General features: G+C 39.1%; 1 protein-coding gene across 23 annotated transcripts in view; it reads left to right on the forward strand.

The window, feature by feature from the left end:
* Positions 1-17,774, forward strand: part of LOC127626642 (neurexin-1a-like) — a 223,136-nt gene that overhangs the window by 152,328 nt on the left and 53,034 nt on the right. For 21 of the 23 annotated variants that reach the window (XM_052102589.1, XM_052102590.1, XM_052102601.1 and 18 more), the window contains one exon: positions 3,447-3,566. In XM_052102589.1, the coding sequence (XP_051958549.1) occupies positions 3,447-3,566 (120 nt within the window). Of the gene's footprint in view, positions 1-3,446; positions 3,567-12,648; positions 12,902-17,774 lie in introns of those variants that run through there. The other 2 variants (XM_052102613.1, XM_052102614.1) reach the window with 1 other exon arrangement.

Genomic DNA, 17,774 nt, shown 5'->3' on the forward strand with positions numbered 1-17,774 from the left:
AGACTAAAGTTAACCCAAACACTAACCCTACTTCTGTAAGAAGATATGTTTTGCTAAATTCCCCATAAATATGAGGCCCAAAAGTACATATTCACATATATTGTCTAAATGGCATGTCTGCTGTTCTGTTGTATATAAATCTTCAATGTCACTTAGGCATGTAAACATTGTATTACATACATTACATATGAATACATTTGAATACATACCTACTACACTGACTTTTATCATATCTGTTCCCCATTTGTCTTTTTTTTCCTGTGTCTCATTATCTCTTTTCCTCCACCTCTTTTCTTCCCCAAGTCTCTCCAGCACTCTGTTTCCCTTAAATTTTTTACTTATTAATTTGTTACAATCACAGTCATTCCAGTGCCTTTACTAACATCTTATATATTTTGTTTTCTTTTTCGTTTGGCTGACAAAAGTTGCATTGCTGAAAGCTGACTTGCAAGGTAGATAGATAAATGTGTGTTTAAACTGATGCCCCTTTTTTACCCCTCTTCCAGTGTGACAGTCTGATGTCATAGATCATATTTGCCAACCAGCCAGTTTAGTAACTCCATCACCGTAAATACAAGCACTTTAAACACTCCTTGTATTTACAGCCCCGGTCTTAAAATGTCCAAAGTGTCCTGTGTCATAGTTGTCCCTCACTTCCCTGCCTCTTTTTTTTTTTGCTTTGGAGCTTACATCTGTTTTTCCATTTATTGGAGGCATGCACCCCCCCTTCCCTTCTTCCGACAATGCCCCCACCTGCTGCATGCAGTCTAAACTCCTTCCACACAAAAGCGCCGGAAATAGTCTAAAGCTTTTATCCTCCAATAAGGCCGTTAAAACTGGATGGAATTTCCCAACCGCTTTGGCGATCTCTCCCGTGGATTCAAACACAGATTATTCTACTCAGATAGATAACACTCGGTTTAAGAGAAGACTTGTCAGGGGAGCGTGCCGGCTCTCTGTTTCCCTGCCTGAGAATTTAAATGAGCTTTGCTCAGACAGATCAGGTGAGACAGCAGGAACAGAGCTCATCTGGATCTCTCTCTCTGTGCCAGACTCACTTCACTTCCTGCTTTTCCAGAGTCTAGTGGCCGAGTCACAAATGTGCGACTGACTGGCCAAATGGCTGAGTGATGGAGAGGAGGGAGTGTTTGAGGGCCAAGGGCCTGTTTTACATGTCGGCTGAAGTAATGAGAGAAATGAGAACTGAAGTGTTTCTGCAGGCTGTAATATAAGAAGAAGAAGGGTAACATGCCAACCCCCCTACAGAAGTATGCTTCTGTAGACAGAACACAAAATGAGCTGTTCCAGACTGCCCCCATTTATATTACAGCCCTGTGTCCTCAGGGAGTGCTGCTGCTTTAAACCCACCTCAGCAACACCAGGAGCAGATGTTGTTATCACAACAGAGCCCTGTATTATTACTATAGCCAAACACTGCAGATTACTGCAAATGCAACTCCTTCACCACAAATGCTGGGGTTGGTGCTTGGATTGCACTTTAAAATCAAGTCACCTGTCCATTTTTTATGTCTTAATTAATGCCATGGTTCATGAATCTAATATAAAGATGTAATGGTTTGGACCTACTTTATATTAGGTGTATTTAACTACTACGTACTTTTGATACAACGTACTCATTATGTACATTCATGTTGTTGCATTGTTCTTTGAATTTAAAGTATCTGCATGAAATTACATCTGTAGTTACACTATTAACCTTACCCCTAATCCTAAACCTAACCCTTCCTAACCCTCAAACTAAACCTTAACCCAAATCTGAACCCAAACCCTACCCCTAAACCTACCTGTACCTCAACATCAGTAGCATCAAATTTGAATCTTGTGAGAATTTTGCTGAACAAAATGTTGTTACAAAATAAGTACATTGTATTATATATCTTAATGTTAGGACATAGTAATTGAAGGTATAGTTCACTCAAAGATAGTTCACCTCTCATCATTTACTCACCCTCAAAGCATTCCAGGTGTGTATGACTTTCTTTTGTTCTGCTGAAAACAATAAAAGAGTTTTTAAAGAATATCTCAGCTCTTTAGGTCCATACAATGAAAGTGAATGGTACCAACATTTTAAATACATTTTACCATCCTTTTTTACAATGACTATTCTCCTTCACTTTCACTTCCACATTCTTCTTCTTTTATTTTTGGTGATTTGCATTCTTTGTGTATATCGCCATCTACTGGGCGGGAAGAGAATTTATAGTAAAAAGGTAATTAAATGTCAGTCTTTTTCGAAAGACATGGATTTAACTACTGGAGTCATATGGATTTCTTTAATGCTGCCTTTTTGTGCTTTTTCAAGCTTTGGTACACATTCACTTGCATTGTGAGGACCTACAGAGCGGAAATATTCTTCTAAACATCTTAATTTGTGGCATGAGCAGTTTTAATCTCGTCAACGGAATCAAGGACAAAAACGCTCATTGACAACGTTTTTTTTATTTTGTTAACAAAGACGAGATAAAAATGGTGCACATGACGATAATGAAACAATTTTAAAGGACATTTTTCGTCAAATGACTAAAACTATGACTAAAACAAAAAACAGAAAAAATTAGCACTGGGCACGAGAGTAAGTAAATTATGAGAGAATTAAAATTTGGGGTTGAAAGATCCCTTTAAAGATATCTAATATAAAGTGGGACCAATGATTTTTATACAACTGTTAGTTCCTGTCCTCTAATCTGATTGGACAAGCGCTGTTCCAAGAGTACCTATATTAAGTATAACAGAAATGAGATGCTTCAATGTTTGTTTCACTTCGCTTGTCTGTGTTTGTGGTGTTCCAGACAGACTGTTAGTCTATGCAAGCTATTTTTATAAGCACAGCATCAATAGACCAAAAAAAAAAAAAACACGTGGCCATATTATGTCAATTACTCAATATTAACTTCTTGTTTATAGAACTGTTGCATAAAAGCAGTATTGCACAATCAAGATGCCTGTTTTACTGAAAATACAGTAAATTCAGTATGACATCACTCTTGCTCATGTGGTATTGCTTAAATATGAGCTAAAACAGTGTTAGTTACGCTTTGTTTTGTGTAATCACACTGGAATTGAAAGCTATACAAAATGTCCATTTCCTTCAACTGGCTTCCTTTTCCTTTACATTAGTTACGTTAATACATTCAACCTATTAAACACACATTTGTGCATTTTCATTTTCTTTGCCCACCTCAGATCCCTCAACAGTGTTAGAAAAAGATTGAATAGTTAAAAGTAGAAGATTTTGTTCTCATTGGTAGCTGGTTTTTCATCTTAATGAGGAGTGAGCAGATGGGACGGTTCTGTGTGGCTGTTTCTGCTGCAATAAAAGTGCTTCCTCTAGTGTGGATTTTATGTCGTAAAGGGGCTATGAATTTATATACCCCTCTTCTGTCTCTTTTTTTCTTTCTCTTCTCTTCTGTCATCTGTCTTTGCAGGCCCAAGCACAACCTGTCAGGAGGATTCCTGCTCCAATCAGGGCGTGTGTCTGCAGCAGTGGGAGGGCTTCAGTTGCGACTGCAGCATGACATCATTTGGAGGACCGCTATGCAACGACCGTGAGTCTATCACCTCTTCTGTTTTTTATATAGTGTAGAAAAACACAAAACACTGATCCAGAAACCACCCAAACTAAATTCAGTGCTAGCAGCTTTACTGCTGTAGTGTGGTATTCTTAAAACATTTAAGAATATTAGTCAATTAGTCAATAAACACTTTTCCACCCATTCATACTCAATCCACATACACACACACGCACATACGCACACAATAAATCACAATACTTTTTTAAGTGAGATTAAAAGAGCCAAGATTCTGTCAATGGATCAAATGTCACGTCATATTGATTTAAAATGGAATCTCAGTGATCATTAAGCCTGCTAAACACTGTAGGATTTGTACAGTCCTATAGGATTGTTGCTTGTCAGACTGTGCTATATGATCGCAATGATATCACCATGGCACACTGTGCGACATTGTCAGACTATACAATACACAATGTAGCAGACTGTGGTTCCAATCGTCCCGATCAGTAAACGTGACTCGTGTTATGGGAGAGTTGTGGAATAGAAGTGAAACGGCGAGATTTGCATAAGCTAACATATAAAAAGAAAGAAGGATTTTGTCAAATAGCCCTATATTAAGACCACTTGATCACAAATACAGAAAACACAGATGTTGAGAGTGAACATGAGTGCCCGGGGTTATTTATGCTGATAATATATCATGCTTGCAAATTCCCTATGGATGATGCACAAACACAACATAGATTTCTATAATTGTATCCATTTGTATCTGCTGATTTGAATTAAAATATCCCATAAATACTTACCAGTATTAATTGTTCAAACTTTTTTTTTTTTATAAAGTTGGAGTGGGTAGGTTTCTTTTCAAGTGAATTGGGGTGCGAGAGAGGTGCAGACTATCTCATCTGGCCATCGTAATAGCAGTCACACTATTTGGCTTCGATGCAAAATTTCTGACATTGCCAGAATTCGTCTGAGGCTACAGATCATCGCAAAGGCTATTATTCGGCCGTCTGTGAACATGTCACACTGAACGTTATAATATTGGTAATTTTGCCCTACGACAACAGAAATATTTTAGGACTCCCGAAATTTGTCTCAGACGGAAGAATCATGGCCAAATTCGCACAGTGTGCACCGAGCTTTAGAAAGTGGCTGTGTTCAGAAGGAAATGATAGCAAACTGCATACTGTACAGTACACTGCCCACTTTTTTAGAAAGAGTATTTGAAAACATATACATTATGCAATGACAAACATGTATATGTTACATTGTTGTCACATGATCTCGTTGTATTTTGTGTTTAATTCAGGGAGTGCTGTCCAGTTATTATCTTGAAAATAAAACTGCTATTTTGCATTTTAATCCAATTTTTGGTATTTTCTTAACTCTTGTCATTTCGATAATGTTCCATAAAAATAAAAAAAAACAAAATGTAAATATTTTTTTTTATAAATCACATCTGTTATTATGTCTGGATTATTTGTCACAATGGAAATGGAATTTCAGATCGAGTGCATTGCATTTGGGTAGAGTATGCAGTTTAGTCTACAGTGTTATATACTGCACATATTGGCAAATGTAGGAGATCATCCATTCATACAGAATATTTACATATTGTGCACACTATTATTTACTGCACACTGCAAAAATAGTATGAGTTCAATCTAGTGGTACACCACTAGAGGGTACTAGAGGATAATGCATTACTGGAAATCTATGTCAGATTTCAGGAACGGCAGTCATGAAACATGGCTTAATAGACTATTTCTCGCAGATATAAATAATATTTACAGGAAACGTATTTTTTTTGTTGTTGTTGTTTTTTTCGTATGCGCTAGTGTGTGTGTGTGTGTGTGTGTGTGTGTGTGGCCATTTTTGGAATGGGTTTGTTGTAATATTGAGCTGTCTGCACCCAAAGAGGGCAATTGATTCAGATTTGGTCTGAAACCCTCTGTGCTCATGGCCTGTAAAAGTGCTGAGTGCCAGGAATCTGCAGTAGAGGGAAAGTCCTTGAGATGGTTTACGGAGAAGATCTATTACAGGCTCTAGCAATGCAAAGCTAATCCATTCTGAGGGTTTGCCAAACTGATAAGAGCCCGCCTTTGTTAAGGGAGAAGAAACCAAATAGATGGCGTGCATTACATCATCCAGACCCTGCTCCTTGTTGGATAATATTCAGTGTGTGTTTTTAGAAATTCAGAACAGCAGGCGGAAGATGGCAGAGGTTTTCTGCCATCTTAGAATTATAAAGAAAATCTTCAACAATTATTTTCTGGTGGCTCTTTTCCCTCTATATCTAATGTGATAAACTCAGTTGTAAATAAAATAAATGAGTGTAATCACACCTTTATTAATGCATATAAACCCATGAATTTATCATTGCTGAGAACATATTGATGCTTGCTCTTGCTAGTCGTAGACAGATGGAATTAGGAAGCTGGAGGAATTCTCATTTTAGGGAGCATTTTATTGGGCAAAACATTGTATACACCACTGAATGCAAGATGAGTAATCAGTATTTGAGATTTTTTGTTTTGTTTTTTCTGAAAGAGAAAGACTGTATATTATAAAATTCTATTTATATCTGCTAAAAGTTAGTTTTATCAACATTTAGGAGTATGCTAGCATATAGGTGGCCTCTAACAAAAAAAACTAAAAACTGCAAAGGCCCAGTTTTTCATTTAATAGGGTCTTTATTGTTCCTGCACTGTCAAACCGTATTCCCATACACACATGCACACACACACACACACACACACACAGTCTCATTTAGATGTGTTGAATCCTGTGATCAGTAGCCTGTGAAGGCAGTGCAGATGGAGAAAGGCTTTGTGCAAGCACAGTGGCCAAAGTAAATCCTGGGTGTTGGGCTCACAAACCGTGGACCTATACGTGGAGAGCCTCTCAACTTGAAAAAATCTGCAATATGAGGTCTGCACCCTCATATTACACATTATTCCACCTCAAGTGTAGCGCTGCATGCTAGGGTTATTATAGTTTTGAATATACAGTACAATATATATATAAATATAACCATCTTTTTTTCTCCCCTTTTTCTCCCCAATTTGGAATGCCCTATTCCCAATGCACTCCTAAATCCTCGTGGTGGTGTAGTGACTCAACTTAATCCGGGTGGAGGGGGACGAATCTCAGTTGCCTCCACATCTGAGACCGTCAATCCATGCATCTTATCACGTGGCTTGTTGTGTGCATTACCGCGGAGACATACATGTGGAGGCATCCATGCAAAATTCACTATGCGCCCCACTGAGAGCAAATTACATTATAGCCACCACAAGGCTACCCCATGTGACTCTACCGGGCCACTTTGGTTGCTTAGGAGACCTGACTGGAGTCATTTAGCATGCCCTGGATTTGAACTCGCAAACTCCAGGGGCGGTAGTCAGTGTCTTTACTCGCTGAGCTACTCAGGCCCCCATAAATAACCATCTTAAGACAAATTGTTGTGAAAAAGTGGCTAAAACCTTTGCACATTACTGTGTACACTATATATATATATATATATATATATATATATATATATATATTTAATTTTAGTGTTGTAGACGAATATTCCAGGTTCAATTAAATAAATTCATTTCGACTCGTCACAAATAAAAAGCAAAAATCAAGGTTCCAGTGAGGCACTTACATTAATACTTCTTTGAAAACGTATATTATTTGAGCTGTAAAGTTGTTTAAATCTGTATTTTACAGCGTTACGTCATCATAGCAACACATTTGTAAAATTGGATATAACTTTATACAGAAAAGGTTAGTAAGCAATTTTATCACTCTAAAATCATTTTAAAATGCATATTTTGTATAAATTGTGGCTATTTTTTTTAAACAGTCAGTTACCTATCTGTAGCTTGAGCTTACTTGTATTGAATCTAGAATATTCCTTTAACAAATATAACTTACATTTTCAACACCTCTAAATTTCTCAGAGCTGCCAATGTTTTTGCTGTCAAGTTGCATTTTTATTTTTAATGACAGTGGTTTTAAAAATTTACAATATATTGTGTTTCAGTTATAAAAAATGTATTTAATTGAATTTGTTTTAAAGTTATACATTTATTTATTTTTTAAATATGTTAGAGATATCTGATCGATACACAGATCACTGCAGAAGTGGGAGCATTCAAACCATCAGTCCCATCAAACATCAGTCTCATCGACACACTGTGATCTGAGAGGAGATGCGGCTTGATTTGAGATGGTTATCAAAGAGCACTGCTGAATTCTGTAATTAATGAGGAGAAATGCTTCTTCACAGACTGCTAAACTGATTTGCTCAGTATAAATACTATTAAAGAGACAGATTGCAGATAACAGCCGAAAGAATTACTCGATGATTAAAAAATGACCACTGCTATAGAGATAATGTGCTTCTAACGTGAAAAATGTGAAATGAAATCTGACGCATCTTGCTATTCATGACAGAAACCCTCTCGTCTGCTCTCAATCGTTTTTAATTAGCTCTTGCTTATCGAAGATCTTTTTTCTTAATAAACAACATCCCACTGGTTACTGGAGCATCATGACTTCCTGTAGTCAATGGATTGATGGGTTGGGGTAGGGGGAATAATGAAAAATAGAGCACAGAAGCAAAAGAGTAAGAGGTTTATTTATTTGTTCTCATTTTCTCTGCTTACATCATTCCTCCTTTCTATATATTTAAAAGAGGGCAGCAATCCAGAACAATAGAACATTATAAAATGCTGGAGCAGAACCAAAGAAAACTAAATTTCCACTTATTTCTCCCCTACTGTGTAAAATTGTTTTCCGTCTACACTGTGCAGAATGAAAGCACTAGTATTAAAACATTGGGGATCACATTTTGAGGTCAGCTGAAAAAAAAAATGGATTGGCTTAAACATGTGACTGCCGAAGAATGGTGAGGGTCCTCGGAGAGCTCTGCTCAAAGCCACCCCAGCATTACCATTAGGTGGTCTTGCAAACAGTAAAGGAAAAAACATTATCGCTCTGCAAGCTGGGTTTATTTTTGAAATGCAGTTTATTTCACTGTGAACAATTAGCTTGTTATGAATGGTTCCCACATTAGCTATATTTCCATCCAAGTTGCAAATTGAATTTATGCGGAAAAACCACATTATCACAAATACAATGTGCGAATAAAGCTGTGTTTCCATCCAAGGGTGTTCAAAAGGATGAAATCGTCACTTCCAGAGAAATTGTAGCCACAGAGTTTTTTTTTTGTTTTTTTTTTTTTAATATAAAATACTGGTGGTTTAGAGCATGCAGACAAAAAACAAAAGAACTTTGGGTGTTTCTCAATTCTAAGAATCCAGAGAACGGACTTGTGTTCTTATGAAGACCAGTCTTGTCAAGCTACCTTGGAAGAATGAAATCGGAATGACAGGAGGGCATAGAACACATCTATTGCGAGCTTTGATATGTGCTGCGATCTTCTTGTTGCGCAATTAACCATCACAGCACATCCGAATATAGTGCGAGAACTACTGGCATTATCACACCAGTGACAGTATTATTATCATCACACCAGTGAGGTTTTTCAGGACTGGTGACATGTTTAAAGAATAAAGTCTTTAAACACTTGTTTTCTCCATGTTTATTACTGTATTAAAATGATGCCCCAAAAAACTACACATGTTGACGGAGTATAACAACTCACGATCCGTCGAAACGAGACCTCTCATTTTTGGAGCATCAGCGCGTCGCACACTTCTGCGTTCATCCATCCTTATGACTATACCGTGAGGGTCTATAATATATTTTTCAAGAGCGTCAATAAACCTTCTCTTCCGTACAGTTCAAGTCTGTTTTTTGACTTATTGAAGTCAAGAGGAGACGCAGGAGTAGAAACTTTAAATCCTTTAATCACAATAACAGGAGTGGAACAAACACTGGAGTGACCTCAAACATAACAATTCATGGATTCACAACTACTGACAACTTAATGAGGGAATGACATACAGGTGGGGATAACGAGGGAGTGATCAGGGCAGTGACTTCTGGGAAACGTAGTGCAGGAGAGAACTTCAAAATAAGAACCCTTGAATGTGGTGAAGACAGACTGTGACACTTATTTGCTCTGCAAACTCTTTGTAGGCTTTGGATTTTCTAGACACCGTTATTTCAGGATGACCTGAGCAACATTTCAGTTGCATTGATTGGTCCGCTGTTATGTTAGTCCAGTAATGAACGAGTTTTCAGTCACATTACTTTTTTGGTGGGCAACTTTTATCCTAACAAATTCAATATGAGTTTATTCAGTAAATATGTTTTGATCATAGTTTATGCCCATTTTTTCTTGTTGAATAAAACATTTATCCAACTCAAGCGAGCGTACAATTTTTTTATGCACATTTTGAAAATGTATTCGCATCTTGGTATTTCCATCCAGCAGTTTTTATGCGATATCCCAAAATGTGCATAAACTAATGTTGTTGGAAACATAGCTATTGTTTTTGTAAACCTCTGGAGCTGTATTGTGATGTTTCATTATGCACAAATCTGGTTGCTGTAAAAGTCACAGTGATGAAATTGTCTTCCAAAACATAGCTGTTTTGGGTCCTTGTGGAGTGTGTCTTTGGAGCCCCTGGCAGGGCAGATCTGATCACCCAGCTTTGTCAGCTTTAATTATACAGTGCTAACGATGTTGAAAGGTGGGAGAGGAAAAGCTCTCCTTGTTTGAGTGGAGATGACACCAGTGTCACTTTTAGTACATCTGCCTTCACACTCCAACTGGAGCCTCCATAGAGACGCACACCTGCAGACTTCCTTAGCCTGCCTACACAATGCATTTATTATGTGATTCTTACCATGTCACCTTAGAACTTTATTTTGTATGCTTTTTTATTTGTTAATTAAAAAACTGACACATCATCAGAGGAACATTTGGGGCTTTTACTGCTGACACACACTGCTGTTATGCTGTTTAGTTATAACAGTAGGTGACTCATTTACACACATTTACCTGTTCCACTTTCACACTCGATTCAATGAAACAAGCATGTGAATAATTAAAAATCACCATGCAGTTTTATTCAGATTGCTAACCAGGTGTGATGAGCAACGTTATGTCTACACTGAATGCGAAACTACACGACGTTGCACAATCACTGACAAACAGAAAATATTTGATGTTTAATGTACAATTATGACCAGCAGGATTTTGGACCAATGAGCTTTCACAGTGGGCTACCTAAACAACGCTGCAAAATTAGAAGCAAACAACGAACATATGCTCACTGAGCACTTCATTAGGTACACTATAGTCCTCATAAAGTGCCCGACGTAGTATTTTTCTGTTGTATCCCCTCGGCCTTAAGGTTCGATTTGTTGTGCATTCTGAGATCCTATTCTGCTCACTACAATTGTACAGAGTGGTTATCTGAGTTACCGTAGCCTTTCTGTCAGCTCAAACCAGTCTGGCCATTTTCCATTGACCTCTCTCTTGAACAAGGCATTTCCATCTGCAGAACTGGTTCTCACTGGAAGTTTTTTGTTTTTGGCACCATTCTGAGTAAACTCTAGAGACTGTTGTGTGTGAAAATCCCTGGAGATTAGCAGTAACAGAAATACTCAAACCAGCTCATCTTGCACCAACAATAATGCCATGGTCGAAATCACTGAAATCACATTTTGTTCCCCATTCTAATGGTTGATGTGAACATTAACTGAAGTTCTGGACCCATATCTGTATGATTTTATGCATTGAATTAGATAACTGCATGAATAAGTAGGCATAGAGGTGTTCCTAATAAAGTGCTCTGTAGTGTGACTTGTCGCGATTGCAGCTGGTTAGAAAACAATTGACACCTTTTAGCGATTATTTCTTTATCACATCGCATCTAGTGAGGATGTGGTGCAGTCTGGTTTGCTCGAAGCTATTGTTGCATTGCTCTAATAATAAAAATAAAGCCAGACCACTGTTTCCAGTTCACTTCATCAAACGTGGTGCTGTCCGTGGTGCTGAAATGCACACTAGTGATTGTCCTCCCTATGAGAGAATTTGTTCAGCTTAACAATGGCCAAATCGGAAGGAGTAAATCAAGGTTTGGATAGTTGGTGAAAGAGAGGGGGCCCATGCTCTCTAGATTTCAGTTGGGCACTTCCTGAGCCACCCCTCTGTCTAGGGGAGTCAGATGAGAAAGAGACAGAAAGAGAGAAAGATTAAGAGGACGAGAGAAGAGACACCCCCATCTACAGCTGCTCGCACCTCCCTGATGGTAGAAGGGGGAGGGAGAGAGCAAAAGAGGAGGAAAACTCAAGCCAAGCTTCATCATTCTTTGCTTTCCTTGTTACTCATTCAGAGGGTCTTTTCCTCTAAGCATGTTGCTGATCCAAAGAGGAATACTTCTGTTAAAAAACTGAAAGATTGGAGACGAAGTAATTTTGCATTTTCAGAAACTCTGACCACCCTTCATTACATGAGGACCACTTGACCACTGTGCCCCCTTTCTTCCTGATCTCCTTTTTTGTGTCTGCTAATGTTTCCTCTGAGAGGCAGTGCGGTCTCAGCCAGCAGCAGCAGCAGCAGTTCTCGTGTGGTGTGTGTGAGAGAGAGAGTGTATTTGTCGTTTGGGGAGGGGGAGAGGAGCTCTGTATTGAGTTAAATGCTGCAGCGGCGATCTCGTCTTGTGTGTGCCATCGCTTCTGGTAGTCTCTCTATTCCTCTCCTATTCTCTCCAAGGGGGAAAAAGAGATGCAGCGTCGTCTTCATGGGATACAGCTGGGAGTCAATCTATAGAGTGCATTGGCAAAGTCCAGGACTGTTTGGAGATCTATAACAAAGGCTACTCACTCTTTTCTCCAATACACCTACCATACTGGAGTACTGGACTGGATTTTGTTGAGTCTTGCCTTTTTCTCATGAAGGATTTTGTATTTGTTATGTCACAAAGAGAGGAATTTAAACCAGGATCTTATCCATCAGTATTCTTCTGAAGTTCTGCTGGTTTTTTGAATATATCTCAGAGAACTCTTTGGAAGTTCCCTTTCCATGTGGAATTTGGCACATGCTGTGGTTCTGCCTCTCTAGTAATTGTTCTGTTGCATGGTTAGGTTCCGAGGCTTGAGCAGGACATGGGTTCCCAGGCGCTCTAAGGACACCCCTATTTGAAGTCCTTTCCTCCCTATGCACTCTGGTAGCATGCTGAAGGGAGTGCTGCGTCTGTGGCCCGGCAGGGCTCCTGATGGTCTTGCTTCCATCCTGCTCCGCATCAGCCTGCGTCTGGCTCTCTGGCTGCTCCCGCTGGCTTTGGGGTCAGCACTGGCTCTGGCAGAGGGGCCCAGGGAGCTGTATGTACCTCAGCATATGCCTCATCACCTCGTGCCTGCCGCTAGATCCCACGCCTCCCTGCGGGTAGGACATGGTGCGTAGCATATTCGACTGCCACATTAATCTCTCCCCAATGTGTCATTCCATAACCACCATCATTCCTCCATTAGAAAGTGCATTTTTCTTTTAAACACCTTGTTGTGCCTGATATAAATGTGTGGTTTAGATTAGATTAATAAATGGTTTGGAGAGGAAAAGAAAGAGATTACTGTATATTGCTCATGATTATCCACAGAGGTGTGTGAGTGTACTTGTGCAATTATGTGGTCAGTATACAAATCCTTAAATGCTTTAAGAGGTGTTTGTGAGCATTATACACATACATTATGCAGGTACAAATGTTGAGAGTCCAGCGTTGGCTGCACCACAATCCTTTAATTACCAGCAATTCACCTCACTTTACGCTGACTATGCTTGAACACACACAGTGGATTTACTGCCTTGTGTTATTTCTAGGGGCCATTTGAGGGGGCTGTGTTTATATTAGCACCTTTGCCAATCCCTTAATCTTTCCTGTATAAAAGGCCAGATTCTTGCGAGCTGACTCCAACTGACCTTTGACATGATCAAATTATATTCAGATTTCATCGACTGCACTGTGGTCACCATACCGTGATATGTGTGTGTGTGTGTTTAATGCAGCGAACTGGCCGAATTGAATGTACTCGGTCTAGAAGGGACAGTGGACAGGCTTTTATGTGACTATTAGACCCCAGGGTCAGTCAGTGATTTCCACAGTACACCCCCACATCTTCTTTGAAACTCTATTACTGCACTGCCATTAAATCCCATTGGTTACCACTCCTGAGACCGGTATGCAGTATAAATTGAACACCTTCTCCTTTATTGCACCAGTGTTTTCCCCCCAGTTTGTGTTCTAATGTCTCATTGCAGCTGGCTGTTTAAAACTATCAGGGCGATTTCCACGCTGTGTGTGCAGAGGGGCTTGAGCTGTCAGTATGTGAACCACTGCACTTATATAACGAGACCTGGCTGCCTCTCAGCATTATCTTCACATATTATGCTTTGATAAAAAACACACTATTGAATAGAGGCAGGAGGATGTGTGCAGAAGCTTGTGAAGTGAGACAAGTCATTTATCATCCTTTCGGAGAGGCTTTTAGTTTTTCCCTCCCTCTTCTTCTCTGCCTCTTTGCCTCTCTCTATAACTCGTTCCTTCAGTCTTTGTCGTATTCTTCCTTTCCTCTCTTTCTTTATTTGTGTATCTGTGTGTATGTTTGTGTGTGTGACACAGCTGGCATCTCTAATGGCAGGGTGTGCTGAGATCACAGAGCCCTGCTGCTTGCATGCATCCCCCTAGGCATCAAGGCAGTGCATCAAGCTAATCTAAATCTCATAAGCCACTGGACTTCTTTTGACCAAGAATATTCTGCAACATTTTTCCCAGCAGATCATAATTCACCAGCGCAAATAATAATAATAATAATAATAATAATAATAATAATAATAGTATAAAACCAAAGCTGCTTACAGCACGAGCAGACACCTTTCAGCCAAACTACAAATCTTCCAGTCCTACCTGCTTCCAGCTCTGTTTTATTATGCTACAATGAGGAGTTTAAAAACAGCAAGAGTTCTGTTGTTGCAGCAAAATTACCATCTTAAAACCATTAACAGTAGGTTATGTGGAGTGCATAAAAGTGTGTGCGTGCCTTTGTCTGTGTGCTCTAGTAAATGTGCCCTCTCTCCGAAATGATTGGAAATGAGGTGAAAATGAAAGCATAAGGCGAGGCAAATTATCAGAATTTACCCCGAGCTCCAGCAGAGTGTTTTAAAGTCAAGCCTATTGCTTTCCCCCCTTTTCCTCTCTTTTTGCTGCAGTCTTGCACTTTTTCTTCCTCTTTCTTCCTCAGTTATATTGCTAATATTAACAAACCTTTGCAGTTTCAGTTCGTGTATATACAGTGGTGTCCAAAATGCTGAGATCACCATTTCAGAATTGCTTAGTATTTGGTCTGTACCCTTTGGCTTTAATGACAGCATGCACTCGAGGATCCTGGCATGTTATCCCAGCATGATTTGAGAACGTTCCGTAGAGCATTCTGTGTGCTTCATTGGAAGCTAAGTAATCTGAACTAATTCAAGCTAAGTAAACCTTTTGTACAAATGAATGAACATGGTCAACATGGTCACATATATGCTTATTTGATTAGTAACTAAGAAATTCTAAAATATTTCAAATTAATTTTACATCACAAAGTTTCTTTTAAATTGTTAAATACTAAAACAAAATTTTTTATTTCCAGATTTAAATTACACATTGAATCCCACATTTTCAATACATGGTCTCAGACTTTTAGGCCACACTGTAGGCTATATGCCACCCAGAAGCTACAGTTTGTATTATTATTATGTTTAATGTGAGTTTGGAATAATGTGTTAGACATTAATGTCATGCCAGCTCCATTCTTTCATTTCAGTAAATGAAATTAGCTAGAAAAGCTCATTCACACCAAATTATAAATATGCTTTCCCGAGTGCTGCATTGCTCTTTTGCACTGAAAACTATACATCACTGATCCTAAATAAGTCCTCTCACACCTACAGAAAAATGTATCATCTGCAATTTCCAGTGTAGATTGGACAGCTCGTGTTAAACATCACTCTCCCTCCCACTTTGTAAAAGTAAATCTATACATGTGTACATGCATGCCTATATGCATATGTTTCCAAAGGCTATTAAAAAGGATTTTTTTTGGAGTGTCTGGAGTGTTTTAGTATGCTGGATCTCCCCCTCTCGCCCATCACCGCAAATCTGAGTTGATTTTAAGTAAGAGAGCTCATCTCGCAATCTCTTTTTTCCCCTCTCTTTTTATGTCATAGCTGTGGTTTGAGAGGCCTGAATTGCTATAATGAGAGGATGGCACGGATTTGCTGGTGAATGGTGATGTGCCTGGTTACATGTGATACTCAGAGAGGCTGAGAATTTAGAGCGTAGGCTGTCCTGACTAAGATGGAGATTGAGGGAATGGAAGGAGGCAAAGAGTTGAGCAAAGTGGTCAAAAACGACATGTACTTGACTGTAATATTCCACTGGGAACGATACAGTATCTCCAGCAGCAAACACAGTGAGACTGAGTAACTAGACAGGGTACACACAGGTAAAGTGTGTGTGTGTGTGTGTGTGTGTGTGTGTGTGTGTGTGTGTGTGTGTGTGTGTGTGTGTGTGTGTGTGTGTGTGTGTGTAAGAAAGACATATCCCTTTCATAGTATGGTGGTGATTGATTCTTTAAATGCTATACACACTTTCAAGAGAACCTAGGGAGTTTAGGAGGGAGAGATAGAAAGAACAAAAGCTGTGGTGTGTAATCTAAACCCAGTCAAGCCAAACCTATTGAGAGATTTCTCATTATGTTACTGTAGCTCACACATGGGACTCAGGGAGGTTTAGAGTGGACATACTGACACACACATGCTCATATACCTGCAAAAGTGATTACACACACTTTTGACTAATACAATAGTTATATGCTAATTCATCGCTCTAGACAGCTCTTTCCGTCTTTCTTGCTTGCTTTCTTTTAATTTTATTTCCTTTCTTCCTTGTATTTCCTTTAATTTAATTTCATTCCTTCTTTCTTTACTTCCTTTTTTCTTTCTTTTCTACCTCCTTTCCCTTTGTTCCTTTTGTACTTTCCCTTCCATACTTCCTTCATTTCTTTCTTTCTTCTCTCCTTTTTTGCTTCATTCCCATCTTTCTTCCTTCCTTTTTTACTTCGTTTTTTCTTTCTTTTCTACCTTTCCTTCCTTCTGTCCTTTCCCCCTCCATCCTTCCTTCCTTAATTTATTTCTTCTGTCCTTCATTCTTTATGTCCTTCCTTTTTTTCTTTTCTACCTTCCTTTCCCTTCCATACTTTCATTTCTTTCCTTCCATTCTTCATTCATTCATTTCTGTCTTCTGTCCATCCTTCCCTTCATCCTTTTCATCCTTCTCATCTTTCTTTCTCTTTCCTTTTTTCCCCTTTCTTTGTTTCTTTCTTTTTTCTTTCCTCACTATTATTTATCCTTTGCAAACACAAAATGCAAATCACAAACACAGATCAACGCGCATATACACTCGCAGGTGAATGCACACTCTCACACACCCTCAGCCTAAGCCTCATTGTCTCCTAAACCCTTGGAGGTGCTCAGGAGTTGAAAGCTCGTTATAAAAACACAAAGCAAATCAAAACAACATCCACTGAAGTGCCACAGCAGACAGGCTTTCAGCCAACACAGCACTGACCGCTCATTCCCAGCTCTGCCCTAATTGGTTCAGGAAAGGTCAGCAGGAGAAATACCAGAGCTCTGCCATGATCACAAACCCCAGTGCCCCCTGCCTCTTTCACTATTTTATGCTCTTTTTTTCACGTACAAACTGCTGTTTTTCTCCAGCAATGCCTCATTTTATCAACTAGCTCTGTAAAGCAGCAAAGAGTTAATCTGGTGTGTGTATGCATTTTAGTTGGTGTAATGCTGAAAAATCCTCATAGGTAAATTGTACTGTAATAATGTGCTGTATAATGGGCTTCTTTCTAGTTTTGTAGATGATTCAGTTTGTGCCAGGCTATTGTCCTTGAATTACACAAGAACTCAAATAAATCAGAAGACTTTACATTTCACCACAGGTTTTATTGTATTAGTCCTGATTCATTTTGTTCCCTCAGGTTTGACAATATAAACTGAAGAGAGTATTAAAGAATGGAAAGGAAAATGTTTTGACAGGGCCAATGATGCATGTAATAATCAAACCCATGTGCTGGAACTTAACAGTATTAGAACTGTCTACGTAGACTCTCATCTGCGTCCTGAGTCTCCCACCCACCGCCACAGAGCCTAATTTCTGCCAACTAAGAGTCCCCGTCACTCACCCAGGAGGATTCCTTCATGAGCAGACAATAAAACTT

The sequence above is a fragment of the Xyrauchen texanus genome, chromosome 33, assembly GCF_025860055.1.
Source record: "Xyrauchen texanus isolate HMW12.3.18 chromosome 33, RBS_HiC_50CHRs, whole genome shotgun sequence".
Taxonomy (NCBI): Eukaryota; Metazoa; Chordata; class Actinopteri; order Cypriniformes; family Catostomidae; genus Xyrauchen; species Xyrauchen texanus.